Genomic DNA, 15918 nt, shown 5'->3' with positions numbered 1-15918 from the left:
GCCGCCTTTGTAAATACCCACAGGATAATTTGATCCCTGTGGTATTAACATGAATGGTAAAAGCAAGAAACAAATTGTTTTAGCAATAACTGGAAGTGTAAGTTGGCAAGCAGTCAAAGTAATTAATCAGTGACCTGGTTCTCATGGTATGTTTTTCAGAATATCTAATTAATACAATACTAACTTCTCATCTATGAAATGTGAGGAATTAAAGAGATTCAAATAAATTTCTTAATATAGGGTCTGTTTTAAATTGTTATGTATTATTTCTGTGGAATTTCAAGTAATTTCACATCTTTTAGAGCTAGAGTTTTTATTTCTTTTTCTGGTAATGTTGAAGCCTTGGCATCCCATTTTCTATGCTTGTCATCAGCTTGTCAGAAATTCAGCTATATTATATAAAAAAAGAAATTCAGCTATAAAATATCTGTGCTTCAATTGAGATAGATACTTATTATTATTTATGGAACGTTTTGAAGGCCAAAGTAATGAAAAAGTTTTCTTTTCTTGCTATTTCTAGCTATTTGTATATCAAATTTGGGATAATTTTATTAGGATAACTTATAAATTGTCCTGGTTGCGCTTACTATTGCTCTGAATTTTTATTAGCTTATTAATAAAAGACAAGCATACAATAAGTAGAAAAATTTTTTTCAATTCCTAAACATTTCTAAAACTAGCTAACAGTTTAGTTAATGGCACTTAATACTTAGATTTCTTTGATAAAAGGTATAATTTTTTTTAAATACAGAAAAATATAGATAGCCTCTACCGTTACTCTCCCTTTACATAGCCATAGAAAAAAATAACAAAAGAAAAGAAAAAGAAAGATATGCAAATGACCAAAAATTACTAGTACCTTTCTTTTTTTAGTTATATAAAGGATATTAGGATTTTATTTCAAAACTGTTTGCTGGCTGCATATATTGCTTACAGTTTCTACATTTTTAAGTCTTTTTTAAAAAATTGAACACAGAATAACAACATTTAAGGAAATTAAAAAATACAGAAAACTAATTCTACCAACCTAAATCTGTTTTTGTTTGCTTATTTTCTAAACTTTTTTTTTTAACGTTTATTCATTTTAGAGAGACAGAGTATGGGCAGGTATGAGTGGAGTATGAGCAGAGGGAGACACAGAATTTGAAGCAGACTCCGGGCTCTGAGCTATCCAAATGGAGCCTGACACAGGGCTCAGACCCACGAATTTCAAGATCATTGCCTGAGCCAAAGTTGAACGCTTAACTGACTGAGCCACTCAGGCGCCCCTTGTTTCCTTATTTCTCTATGGATTTTATTTTTATACATTTTTGGGTCTAGCAAACACAATTGGCAAACAAATATTCTCTTTTAAAGATCGATATCCTTTAGAAGAGGACACATAAAGGTAATTATTTATGTCTTACTAAGAATTACATTCAGGAGCCAGATTCGTTTTTCTCCTAACAACTAGTAGTAATCAGGACACTGAAAGGGAGTGTTAAATGGGGAAGAAGAGGGAGCAGTATGAGATTTTGGCATAAGGCCTTAAGTGGACATTGGGATGGGAATTTTTTTAAGTTTATTTATTTATTTTGAGAGAGAGAGCGAGCATGCACATTCAAGAAGGGGAGGGGCAGAGAGAGAGAGGGAGAGAGAATCTGAAGCAGGCTCCACACGCTGTCAGCACAGAAGCCGATGCAGGGCTCAACCCCACAAACCATGAGATCATGACCTGAGCCAAAATCAAGTGTAGGTTGCTTAACCAATTGAGCCACCCAGGCATCCCTAGGATGGGAATTGGGAATAGGATCCTAGTTGGAATGGATCATCAGAAGTAGGTGAAATAAGAGAAAATGAGTAAGTGGTTGGCTCCAAAGGCAAATTTTGACAGCTGCATAGTTTTAGAAGCATTAGATCTGGGATGGCCAAGGATTTTAAAAATTTAATCTAGGTCCCACTGGATTCTACTTACCATAACCTCATTCTTTCTTTTCTTCTTCTTTCTTTTTTCTTTTTAGTTCATTTATTTATTTATTTTGAGAGAGAGAGAGAGAGAGAGAGAGAGAGAGAGAGAGAGAGTGAGTGAGTGGGGCAGGGCAGAGTGGCAGAGAGTATATCCTAAGGAGGCTCCGTGATGTTAGCACAGAACCCAATACAGGGCTCAGACTCCTGAACCTGCAGATCATGATGTGAACCAAAACGAGGAATCCAGCTTTCAACTGACTGAGCCAACCAGGCGCCCCTCATTCTTTCTTTTTTAACCAAGGGAATTAACACACATTTAAAAAAAAAATTAGGAAATAGGGCACTTGGTGACCCAGTCGGTTAAGTGTCTGACTTCGGCTCGGGTCATGATCCTGCAGTTTGTGAGTTTGAGCCCCATGTTGGGTGGGCTCTGCGCTGACAGCTGGGAGCCTGGAGCCTGCTTCAGATTCTGTGTCCCTCTCTCTGCCCACCCCCCTCACACTCTATCTCCCTCTCTCTCTCAAAAACAAACAAACAAACAAGGAAAAATGTGCTGGATATCTACAATATGCCCCATATCATGAACATTAGAAAATATGTAACAGACATAGGCCTTTCCTCTAAGAATTTAATATATAGTTGTAGAGACCTGACTTTATATGAAACCACTGGTAAACAATTTAAGTGCATAGGAATATATTGCACAAGCATAATTTATCTACTTTTGTGGCTTCTCACCTCCTCTGCTCACCACAGCTTTTATTCTTTCCATTCTTGAATTTTTCCCTGTTTCACCCATGTTTACTTTTTCTTCATCTTGAAATGTCACCCGCAATGATTAGTGCGTAAGGTGCTATGTGGGCATTTTGCACATACAGAGGTTTTTTAACAAGTAGTTTATAGACTATCAGCTGTGCAAGGTCTTGTGCCCCAGCACTAGGAAAGCGGTAGTAAACTAGATATAGTCCACGAACCGTTTACTCAAATAGCTCCTGTCTCACTGGTGTTGGGGGGAGGGCATAAATGGATACATTCAAAACACTGTGGGAAACACAGGGTGCTGCAGTAAGTCCTAGCAATTTAGCAGTATGTAAATTGGTGGCCTAATCCAATCTTGGGGGTTGGGGACGATATCCAGAAATGTGGTTTCTAAGCTTAGACTTGAAGGGTGAGTAAGAGTTAGCAGATAAGAGTTAGAAGAAAGACTTAAAAAAAAAAAAACTGTGGTGGGTGGCTCAGTCAGTTGGGTGTCTTGATTTTGGCTCAGGTCATGATTTCACGGTTCATGAGTTCGAGCCCCACATTGGGCTCTGGGCTGAAAGCACAGGGCCTGCTTGGGCTTTTCTGTCTCTGGTCTCCCTCTCTCTTTGCCCCTCCCCTGCACTCTCTCTTTACCTCTTTTAAAAATAAATAAATAAGCATTTAAAAAAATCTGTTTTGTGTTGTATAACATATATGTCCCATAAAATGCAAAATCTAAGTACATAGACCAATAATTTTTTTATTTTTTGAGAGAGAGAAAGAGAGAGAGCAAGCCAGGGAGGGTCAGAGAGAGACACACACACACAGAATCTGAACAGCTAACAGCACAGAGCCTAATGTGGGGCTCAAACTCATGAACTGTGAGATCATGACCTGAGCCGAAGTTGGGTACTTAACTGACTGAGCCACCCAGGAGCCTCTAGCCCAGTGAATTTTAATATGTATGTACCTTTGTACCCACCATCCAGATAAAGATACAGAACATTTATAGCACCCTTGAAGGTGTCTTTGTGACCTTTCCCAGTCCACACTTCTTGCCCCTAGGTAACAGTTATTCAATTTCTATTATGATAGATTGATTTTGCTTGTTCCTGACAACTTGAATGTAATCATATAGTATTTATACTTTTGTGTCAGGTCTTTCTTTCTTCATTTTATATCTGTAAGATTCATCCATGATGTGTGAAGTAGTGTTATCTGGTTTTTTAATAGCCAAATGCATTCATCCCTCTCAGATATATACTTAGCAGAAGTGGAATTGCAAGATCACATGGTTGGTCTATATTTATACCTCCCAAAGTGATTGTACCAACTTATACGCACACCAGCAATGCATGAGGGTTCCAGTGCTCCACTGTCTGGCCAGTTTGTTGTCAGGCCTTTTAATTTTAGCCATTCTAGTGGATATGTAGTGCTGTTTCATTGTGGTTTTAATTTACATTTCCCTGCTTGACATTTGATTTTGAGCATTTGTTCATACACTTGCAGGTCATTTGGAAATCCTTATCTGTGAAGTGCCTGTTCAACTTTGTGTCTTTTATTGTATATTGTCTTTCTGCAAAAGACATTTCAAGCAAAGAGAGTATTCTTTTTTGTTGTGTATTTATTTATTTTTGAGAGAGAGAGAGTGAGCATGGGGGAGGGACAGAGAGAGAGAGAGAGAGAGAGAGAGAGAGAATCCCAAGGAGCCTCTGCGCTTTTTAGTGCTGAGCCAGATGTGGGGCCTGAACCCATGAATCATGAGATCATGACCTGAGTCGAAACCAAAAGTCAGATGCTTAACTGACTGAGCCATCCAGGCACTCCAGGCAAAGGGAGTATTGAAAGAGTGTAGGGTCACTTGGAATGTAAGGTGCAAGGCGGTGAGGTGCAGGGAGCTAATAGCATCATCAGTTTTGGGAACAAGGAACCTGAAGCATAAAGAAGCTAAATAACTTGCCCAAGTAAGTGGCAGACCCAGTATTTGAACACAGACTCCAGTGTCTATGCTCCCCCCCAACTTTATTGAGATGTAACCAACAAATTACAATATATTTAAAGTATTTAGCCAACTTTCTATTTCTATTAATTTGACTGTTCTAAGTACCTTTATATAAGTGGCATCTTTAAATATTTGTATTCTTGTTTTTGGCTTTTTTCACCTTGCATAATATAATATCTTAAAGATTCACTCATGTTGTGGCATATATCAGAATTCCTTCCTATTTTTATTTTAAGATTTTTTTTTTAATTTTTAAATAGTCTCTTCATACAACATAGGCCTCAGGCCCCAAGATCAAGAGTTCCTGCTCTGCTGACTGAGCCAGCCAGGCTACCCAGAATTCCCTTCCTTTTTAAAGGCTGAATAATATTTCTTTGTAGATATATCACATTTTGTTTATCTATTCACCAGTTGATAGACAATTAATTAAGTTGTTCCTAATTTTCACTATTATGAACATTACTTCTATTAACACAGTCGTATAAATATTAAAAGTCCCTGCTTTCAGTTCTTTTCTGTGTGTACCCAGAAGTGAAATTCCTGGATCATATGGTAAACCTATGTTTTATTTTCTTGAGGAACTGCCTTTTTATATTCCCACCAACAGTATACAAGGGTTCCAATTTCTCCACATTCTGGCCAGGACTTTCTTTCTTTCTTTTTCCCTTCGTCCTGCCTTCCTCCCTTTTTCTCTCCCTTCCTTATTTTCCTTTTTCCTTCCTTCTCTCCTTATTTTTTTTTTTATAATGACCACCCAAAAGGGTGTGAAATAGTGGGCTTTTTTTTTTAAGTTTATTTTAAGTAATCTCTACACCCAACATAGGGCTTAAACTTATAACCACGAGATCAGGAGTCACATGCTCTTCCAGTTGAGCCAGCCAGGTGCCCCTCTGATTGTGATTTTGAGTAGATTTCCCTAATGATTAGTGATGTTTATCATCTTTCCATGTGCTTATTGGCATGTCTTCATTATAGAAATATCTATTCAAGTCCTTTCCTCATTTTTGAATTGGGTCATTTTCTTGTTGACTTTTATTTAAGGAGTTCTTTATATACTGTACATATTAATCCTTTATCAGATAGATGATTTGCACAGATTTTCTCCCATTCTGTGGGCTACCTTTTTACTTCGTCGATAGCATCCATGATGCACAAAAATTTTTAATTTTGATGAAGTACAACTTTGTTTTCTTTTGTTTCCTGTGCTTTTGTTGTCATAGCCAAGAAATTATTGCCAAATCCAGTGTGGTGAAGCTTTTCCTATATGTTGTCTTCTAAGGTTTTTTTTCACCTTAGGAGTTATGGTTAGGTCTTTGATCAATTTTGAGTTTATTTTTTGATGTGGTGTTAGGTAAGGATCCAACTTCATTCTTTTACCTATGGATATCCAGTTTTCCCAGAACCATTTGTTGAGAAGACTACCCTTTTTTCATTGAATGGTCTTTGCATCTTGTTGAAAATCATTTGACAGTATATGGGAGGGTTTACTTCTGGACTCTGTGTACTATTTCATTGATTAATATGTCTATCTTTATGCCAGCACCATATTTCTTTGATTACTATAGCTTTGTAGTAAATATTGAAATCAGGAAGTGTGAGTCTTCCAACTTTGTTCTCTTTCAAGATTGTTTTGATTCTGGGTTTCCTTGAGATTTCATATACATTTTATAGTTTCGGGGTTTTTTTGTTTAAAAAATTTTTTAATGTCTATTTATTTTTGAGACTGAGAGAGACAGAGTGCGACCAAGGGAGGGGCAGAGAGAGAGGGAGACACAGAATCTGAAACAGTCTCCAGGCTCTGAGCTGTCAGCACAGAACCTGATGTGAGGCTCGAACCCACGAACCCTGAAATCATGACTTGAGCCGAAGTTGGATGCTCAACTGACTGAGCCACCCAGGCGCAGCTGTTTTGTTTTCTTTTGTTTGTAATCACTACACCCAAAGTGGGGTTCGAACTTACAGCCCCGAGATCAAGAGTTGCATGCTTTTCTGACTGAGTCACCCAGGTGCCCCTCATATGTATTTTAGGATGGATTTTTGTATTTTTGCAAAATCATTGGGATGTTGATAAGAATTTCATTGAACGTATAGATCAATGTAACTTAACCATAAGCGTTGTAAGGCGTGAATGTGGGATGTCTTTCCATGTATGTATATCTTCCTTAAATTCTTTCAACAGTGTGTTGTAGTTTTCATTGTACAAGTCTCTTACTTCCTTAGTTAATTTCTAAGTTTTTAAATGATTTTTCATACTATTGTAAATGGATTGTTTTATTTCCTTTTCAGATTGTTCATTGTGAATATATAGAAATATAACTGATTTTTGTGTGTTGATTTTTTTAACTTTATTTATTTGCTTGAAAATTTTTTAATGTTCATTTATTTTTGTGAGAGAGAGAGAGAGACAGACAGACAGACAGAACATGAGTGAGAGAGAGGCAGAGAGAGAGGCACACACAGAATCTGAAGCAGGTTCCAGGCTCTGAGCTGTCAGTACAGAGTCCCCTGTGGGGCTCGAACTCAAGAACCAGGGGATCATGACCTGAGCTGAAGTCGAACATTTAACTGATTAAAGCACCCAGGTGCCCCTAAGTTTATTTATTTGTTTAGAGAGAGAGTGAGAAATAGTGAGAGAGAGAGAGAGAGAGAGCATAAGCAGGGAAGGGGCAGAGAGAGAGGGAGAGAGACAGAATCCTAAGTAGGCTTTGCACTATCAGAGCAGAGCCCAACTAGGTGCTTGATCTCACAAATCACGAGATCATGACCTGAGCTGAAATCAGTAGCTGGACACTTATCCAACTGAGCCATGCAGGTGCCCCTGTGTGTTGGTTTTTGTATTCTGCAACATTAGTGAATTTATTAGTTCTAGCAGTTGTATTTGTGTAGAGAATCTTTAAGATTTCTATATTTGAGATCATGTAATCTGTGAATAGAGATAATTTCGGATGCCTTCCCCTCTTTTTTTCTTGCTTAATTTCTCTGGCTAGAATTTTTAATCCTATGTTGAATTAGAGTGGCAAAGGCTTGTTCTGTAATCCTATCATTTTATAGAAAATGTAGGCCCAGAGAAGGGTATTTACTTGCCCACAGTTATAGAACACATTCTTTTTTTAAAAATACTTTTCTTTAATGTTTATTTTTGAGAGAGAGAGAGAGACGGACAGAATGCAAATGGAGGAGGGGCAGAGAGAGAGGGATACACAGAATCCAAAGTAGGCTCCAGCACAGAGACCAACTTGGGACTCGAACTTATGAGCTGTGAGGTCATGACCTGAGTTGAAGTTAAGATGCTTAACCGATTGAACCACCCAGGCATCCCCAAGTTTATTTTTTTAAGCTTATTTATTTTTTTGGGACAGAGAGTGGCACATGCAAGAGGAGGAAGGTCAGAGAGAGAGGGAGAGAGAGAGAACTCAAGCAGGCCCCTCACTGTCAGTGCAGAGTCCAACATAGGGCTTGCACTCACGAACCATGAAATCATGACCTGAGTGGAAATGAAGAGTCAGACACTTAACCGACTGAACTACCCAGGTGCCCCTATACAAAGGAACTGGTATCCAGACCTTTTTAAACCTTAGATCCAGTGTTTTTTTTTCATTATTATTTTTAAGTTTTTATCTAAGTAATATCTACACCTAACGTGGGGCTCAAACTTATGATCCTGAGATCAAGAGTTGCGTGCTCTGGGGCACCTGGGTGGCTCAGGCAGTTAAGTGTTCAACTTTGACTTTGGCTCAGGTCATGATTTCACAGTTCGTGGGTTCGAGCCCTGCATCAAGCTCTGCTCTGGCTGCAGGAGCCCGCTTTGGTTTTTCTCTCTCCTCTCTCTGCCCCTCCCCTGCTCTCTCTCTCTCTTCCAAAATAAATAAACTTAAAAAAAAAAGAAAAGAGTTGCATGCTCTTCCAATTGAGCCAGCCAGGTGCCCCCTGATCCAGTGTTCTTTCCATCATATTGGGTTGTCAGGAATGTGGATGGCAGCTTATTGAAAGGGGCAACATGATTCTCTTATTATGTGTTTACTTTTCACATCAATATATCTAATAGATGACAGTGTAGAGAAATTTTAGTGTTCAGATTTTTTTTTGCTATATGATTTGTAACTGCAAATTTTACATCTGATGCATATAATCTAAGTTTACTTAACTTTCAGAATGTCATTATTCTTCTCTGCATTTCTTCAGTGCAGTTACAATTGGAACTGATATGCTGGAATTGGACTGTCATATCACAAAAGATGAACAGGTTGTAGTGTCACATGATGAGAATCTAAAGAGATCAACCGGAGTCAATGTAAACATCTCTGATCTCAAGTACTGTGTAAGTAGCAATGCATGATAAACTATTATCTAGTAGATATTGGAGCTTATAAGATAATTAAAAACAATGAATGCCAGATACTGTTTCAATAAATAATAAATGATAGTGATTAAATAATGAATGTCAAAGGAGATTTTCAAAACTATTCTTGGGGCACTTCTGTAGCTCAGTCACTTAAGCATCCGACTTCAGCTTACGTCATAATCTCATGGTTCATAGGTTCAAGCCCTGTGATGGGCTCTGTGCTGACAGCTCAGAGCCTGGAGCTTGCTTTGGATTCTCTCTCTCTCTCTCTCTCTCTCTCTGTCCCTCCCCCACTTACTCTCTCTGTCTCTGTCTCTCTCTCAAAAATAAATAAACAAACAAACAAAAACGATTCTAACTTCCAGTGAGGATTTGTACTCACTACAGACATCTGTGGATAAATCTTTGGAGACTTATTTTTATAAATATCTTAACAAAATTACCGAAATCTTCAAATGTAAAACTATTAGAATTCAACTTGCTTGAAACAGTCTATGTACGATTTATTTGATTCAAATTAAATATGAATTAGTTTCAGTCTTCAACGATAGGAAATCTGATTTTAGTGGTTTACATGCCATTATAGTAAAGACTGATAAATGGATGGGGAAAATAAATGCTTTATTTTACAACATAAAGAAAACTTATATTAAGAGGATATTATGTGAATGCATATGTCCTGTATGTTTTTTACATAGCTATGGTCCTACTGTATATTATGTATATTGTGTTTTTAAACACTTTGACATTATGACATGATACACATTTTCCCATGCTTTTTCATTTAATAGACTTTAGTTTTTAGAGCAGTTATTGGTTCACAGCAAAACTGAGCAGAAATTACAGAGTTCCCACTAACTTCTGAACCTGTACATGTAGAGGCCCTCACAATATCCTGCACCAGAGTGTTACATGTGTACAGTCTATGAATCTACATTGACACATCATTATCACCCCAAAATCCATAGGTAACAGTAGGCTTTATTTTTATTTTTTAATGTTTACTTTTGAAGACAGAGAGAGAGAGAGAGAGAGAGAGAGAGAGACAGAGCATGAGTGGGAGAGGGGCAGAGAGAGAGGGAGACAGTATCTGAAGCATGCTCCAGGCTCTGAGCTGTCAGTACAGAGCCTGAGGCAGGGCTTAAACTCATGAACCACGAGATCGTGACCTGTGCTACAGTCAGATGCTTAACTGACTGAGCCACTCAGGTGCCCCAGCAGGGTTTATTCTTAATGTTGTACATTCTGTAGGTTTTAACATATAATGACATGTAGGTTTTAATATATAATGATACGTATCAACTATTACAAGTGTTGTACATAATCGTTTCATTGCCCTAAAAGTCCTCGGCCTATTCAACCTTCCTACCCCCAACCCCTGGCAACCACTGATCTTTTTATTGTCCTCATAGTTTTACCTTTTCCAAAATATCATATAGTTGGAATTGTATGGTATTTAGCCTTTTCAGATTCCATGCTTATTTTTCCACATTTCAAATGACTGCTGCTATTCCACTGATTGGATATAGAGTTATTTTTTACCATTCCTCCTCTGTTCTAAGTTTTTTTAAAAAAAAAAGTTAATTAGTTAATTAAAAATAAAATAAAATGCCACTTAAGAAACAAAGTGTTTAAGGATTCTACAATCTGGGGCTCCTGTCTGGCTCAGTTAGTAGAGCATGTGCTTCTTGATCTCAGGGTCATGAGTTCAAGCCCCATGTTGGTTGTAGAATTTACCTTAAAGCAAAGTAAGAATTAAAAAAAAACACAAGAGAGTTAAAATGTGATTTTAGAGAAATTTCCATTTTGCTGTACCCTTACCTTTACTGAATATTATAACTATAACAAAAATTTCCTAAATTTAAATTTTAATTAGCATTTATTTATTTGTGAGTTTAAAGATTTTTCTGTATGATTGTCAATTTTTAACGTTGTCTATTCTTGATGCGTGTCTACTGAGATATTTGTATATTTGGTTGAGAAAAGGTCCATATTAAATGGTACAGATTTCTTATAAGTTGTGAAAGTCAGTAGTTATATGATTGATTTGCTGTTTGAGATTCTGCTAAAGAGTACCCTATGTAAACATAGGTAATGTTTTACTCTTATTTTTTGAAGAAGCAGATCTTTAATGTAAGATACTAAAATACTTAAAAATTTTTTAAATACTTTAAAATTTTGAGAGCTAACTTTTTTTTTTCAATCATCTCTTTTAAAGGAACTCCCACCTTACCTCGGCAAACTGGATGTCACATTTCAAAGAGGTAATATTTCCCATTTGCAGCTTAAACATTTACATTAGAGTGTATTTATTTATACTGAGAATTAGATATACATGTGTGTTCTCTTGTCATAGTGAATTCCAGCTAAAAGTACTGCCCTCAATACTTAGTTTCTCAGACCAACAGATCTGAAATCTTGACCCTGAGATGATGAAGCCTAGAGATTTAACTAGTTCATTCTATTTAAATTTATGTACAGGTAAATTAAGCCTGAATAATTAAAAAAAAAAAAAGCCTGAATACTAATTATAAGAAACCCAGAGACTTTTAGGATGGTTTGCATTTCTTTTTTTTTTAAATTTTTTTAATGTTTTATTTATTTTTGATACAGAGAGAGACAGAGCATGAGAGGGGGAGGGGCAGAGAGAGAAGGAGACACAGAACCAGAAGCAGGCTCCAGGCTCTGAGCTAGCTGTCAGCACAGAGCCCGATGTAGGGCTCGAACCCACGAACGTGAGATCTGACCTGAGCCGATGTCGGAGGCTTAACCGACTGAGCCACCCAGGAGCCCCAGGACGGTTTGCATTTCTAAAGCTTCAAATTATAGGTTACTATAATTTGTAGTTATAATCCATCATAAGTATAAACAATAAATGAAAAGACATTGAAAAGGACCCTTCTCAGATCATTACTGATTCTATAACATTTGGTTTTTATGTCATTTCACTGCTTCCTTTATGAAATTATTAAAGACAACTCAAATAAACCACCCATTTCCTGGTCATCATCACTTTTTAATCACCAGCATAGCACTTTTCCCTCTTTTGAGGGAATATTTCTCACAAAGGAACATGTATGTTGTTGGCCCGGTTTGTGAGGTTTGTGATGATGGAAAATAGACTCCCTGGAGATGCAGGTTGCTGAGCAGGTACGGGGACCCACACTCTCACAATTCAGCCTCATGTTTTGAATGATTCAAATGTAACTCAGTAAAACTGCAAGATGCTGCATGTTATGGTCCTTTGTATGGAATGGCTCGTATGTAGTTAAAACCTTGGTTAAATGTCAAGGGTCTATGGATACTAATATTCAAAAAGAAATATAACTACTTTGTGAACTAGACTTAAAACTGGCCAGTGTAGGGGCGCCTGGGTGGCTCAGTCGGGTAAGCCTCTGACTTCGGCTCAGTTCAGATCTCACGTTCGTGGATTCGAGCCCCGTGTCGGGCTCTGTGCTGACAGCTAGCTCAGGGCCTGGAGCCTGCTTCTGGTTCTGTGTCTCCTTCTCTCTCTGCCCCTCCCCCTCTCATGCTCTCTCTCTGTATCAAAAATAAATAAAACATTAAAAAAAAACTGGCCAGTGTAATTTCCCCTTGATTAGAAAATTTTAAAAAGCTGAATAAAAATCAGAAAATTGCTTAAATTAGCTATCTCCAAAGGATGTTTCGATCTGAAAATGGTTTGATTTTACTTTCCAGGTAAGTATCATTAAGCTGTGTTGGTTTGAGGAAACACTTTTTGAATTCTTGTAATTTAATAAGATTATACTTGCCAAGCTATTATATTGGTGTCCAGTGTAGATTTGTGAAGGTTAAAAACAATTCATAAGTGAAATTTTTTTTCTGTTTTTCTTTTCTGTTTTTGTTTTTTCTTATTTCTGTTTATAGAGCAAAGCCAAAACCTCACAAAGATTAAAAGATCATTTTTTAAGGTTTTATTCCTTTCTTTCTTTTTTTAAAGTTTTTATTTATATAACTTCCTCATAAAGTCATAAAACATTTGAATATGCAGTGACCTTTGAGACTATGTAATTCTATCTCTTCCTGTTATAAATAAGGAAACCGAGGCATAAAGATGTAAATTAACTTGATTAAGGGCATACGACAGATATATGACAGACCTAGTACTTGATTCTAACCAGGTCAGTGTTCAGCTACACTATATTGCCTCTCCATCTAAAGAATCTGCTTTTTTTTTCCTTAAAATTTTTTAATGTTTATTTATTTTTGAGAGAGACAGAGAGGGAGACAGAGCACAAGCAGGCAGAGAGAGAGGGAGACACAGAATCTGAATCAGGCTCCAGGCTTTGAGCTGTCAGCACAGAGCCCCATGCAGGGCTTGAACTCATGAACTGCCAGATTATGACCTGTGCCCGAGTCAGACACTCAACTGACTGAGCCACTCAGTCATTCCTAACGAGTCTCTCTCTTTCTTTTTTTTTTTTTAATGTTTATTTATTTATTTTGAGAGAGAGAGAGAGCAGGGGTGGGGAAGAGAGAGAGGGAGAGAGAGAATCCCAAACAGGCTCCTGCACTGTCAGCGCAGAGCCAGAAGCAGGGCTTGAACTCACAATCTGGGATGTTGTGACCTATGCTGAAATCACGAGTCAGATCCTTAACTGACTAAGCCATTCAGGCGCCCTAAAGAGTCTCTTCTAATACCTTATTAATAGCAATGCCATATACATTCAAGTTTCAGACAGCTATAAAGAAGAATTAATTTTTATTCATATTATATTCAAATTTATTCATATTATATTCATATCACAGTTAACTTAAAACTGCCTTAAATGTGAAATTTAAATATATGGTACTTAACTCAGATTAGGTAGATAGTTGTTCCTTTTTGTGTGTGTGTCCTATTCCCCTCCTCAGAGTTATGGCTTATTTTTCTTTAAGTTTTTTTTTAATGTTTATTTATTTTTGAGAGACAGAGAGAGACAGAGCATTAACAGGGGAGGGATAGAGAGAGAGGAAGACACAGAATCCGAAGCAGGCTCCAGGCTCTGTGCTGTCAGCATAGCCCTGACATGGGGCTTGAACCCACGAACTGTGAGATCATAACCTGAGCCGAAGTGAGATTCTTAACCAACTGAAGCACCCAGGCGCCCCTTACTTTTCTTTAAATATGAGAGAGAGAGAGAGAGAGAGAGAGAGAGAAAGACAGAGAGAGACAGAGAGAGGGAGACTATCAACTCTCAGAGGAATACCGATTTTAGGGCTTTTGCTTTCTTTGTGATTCACAATTTTACCGGAGATGGTAAAGGTGCTTTGACTTGCCACAGGCTACATTAAAAAATAAATGTAAAGAAAAACTATAAAATGTGTTAACCAAATGATTTTTTATTCTCTATCCTGCTTACTTGAAAGTAGACTTTTTTTCATGGAAAATACATATTCTGGATAATCTAGGCTGGTCAGAATGACCGGTTTAAAAATTGTTGCATGCTTATCAGAGCCCACTTCACTCATCCCTCTCCCGGTGCCTCCTGTGGCTTACTCCTTGCCCATCACTCTTGATTTCCCCTTTCCCTTTCTGTAGCATTTCTCAGGTGGTTATCTTCTGCCCAGAACAATGCTGGGGACAAACTTATTTCCCCAACACATTTTCTATATTCTGTGCTAGCTGAGGCATTCATTTAAATATTTTCACATCACTTCAGCATACTTTTATTTTTCATTATTAATATAACTTAAATTTCCTGTTTTTTTTTAAGTTTATTTATTTATTTTGAGAGAAGGAGAGCAAATAGGGTAGGGCAAAGAGAGAGGGGAGAGAGAGAGAGAATCCCGAGCAGGCTCTGCACTGTCAGCACAGAGCCCAATGTGGGGCTTGAACTCGCAAACTGTGAGAGTATGACTTGAGCTGAAATCAAGAGTAAGACACTTAACTGACTGTGCCACCCAGGCTCCCCTAATTTCCTTGTTTCTCCCACTATTAGATGCAATATTATTCTTACTATATAACGTTCCAAAGTTAATTTTGTCTGTTTGACTTTTTCTAAGTTGATCCTTGCAAACATCGTACCTTAATGTGAATAGCTAATGCCTATGGCAATTCTTTTAACTGCTAAATTAATTTTTCCACCCATAACAAGCTATCAAAAATTTTACTTAACTAAAAAACAGTGCCATTTAATTCGAGTGTAGCAAGAAATGTTCTATATTTGCACTATTTGCACTGCCTGTTATAATAGCCAATTAACCACATGTGATGAGTTTTCTTTCTTTGTTTATTTACTTACTTGCATATTTATTCATTCATTCATTTGTTTATTTATTTATTTATTTACTTTACATCCAAGATAGTTAGCATGTGGTGCAATAATGATTTCAGGAGTAGAACCAGTGATTCGTCCCCTATGTATGACACCCAGTGCTCATCCCAAGCGTCCTCCTTAACGCCCCTTCCCCATTTAGCTCGTCCTCCCCACAACCCCTCCAGCATCCCTCAGTTTGTTCTCTGTATTTAGGAGTCTCTTACACTATGTCTCACTCCTTGTTTTTATATTACTTTTGCTTCCCTTCCCCTATGTTCATCTGTTTTATATTTTAAATTCCACATATGAGTGAAATCATACGATATTTGTCTTTCTCTGACGAATTTCACTTAGTATAATACCCTCTAGTTCCATCCATGTAGTTGCAAATGGCAAGATTTCATTCTTTTTGATTGTCAAGTAATACTTTTGATACTTTTTTGATTGTCAAGTGAAAAAATACTTTTTTAAAGAATTTGGATTTCATAACTTAAAAGTCTAGAGGTTATATTTCTTCAGATGTGACTTATTTCAGTTGCTTAACCAATTATTAGCCTCTATCTCCATTTCTTGCTTTGGTTTCATTTATGTTAGCTGTGTTCTCTGGCACACCTTCTACATAGACT

The 15918-nt window shown here is 37.3% G+C and overlaps 1 protein-coding gene across 1 annotated transcript in view; it reads left to right on the top strand.

The window, feature by feature from the left end:
* Positions 1 to 15918, top strand: part of GDPD1 (glycerophosphodiester phosphodiesterase domain containing 1) — a 52936-nt gene that overhangs the window by 15722 nt on the left and 21296 nt on the right. Inside the window, exons 3-4 of the mRNA XM_029927824.1 lie at positions 8873 to 9008; positions 11251 to 11296. Of these exons, the coding sequence (XP_029783684.1) occupies positions 8873 to 9008; positions 11251 to 11296 (182 nt within the window). The remainder of the gene's footprint in view (positions 1 to 8872; positions 9009 to 11250; positions 11297 to 15918) is intronic.

This window comes from Suricata suricatta, chromosome 17, assembly GCF_006229205.1.
Source record: "Suricata suricatta isolate VVHF042 chromosome 17, meerkat_22Aug2017_6uvM2_HiC, whole genome shotgun sequence".
Taxonomy (NCBI): domain Eukaryota; kingdom Metazoa; phylum Chordata; class Mammalia; order Carnivora; family Herpestidae; genus Suricata; species Suricata suricatta.
Note: the sequence above shows the minus strand (reverse complement) of the source record. Positions and strands in the feature narration are given on the sequence as shown.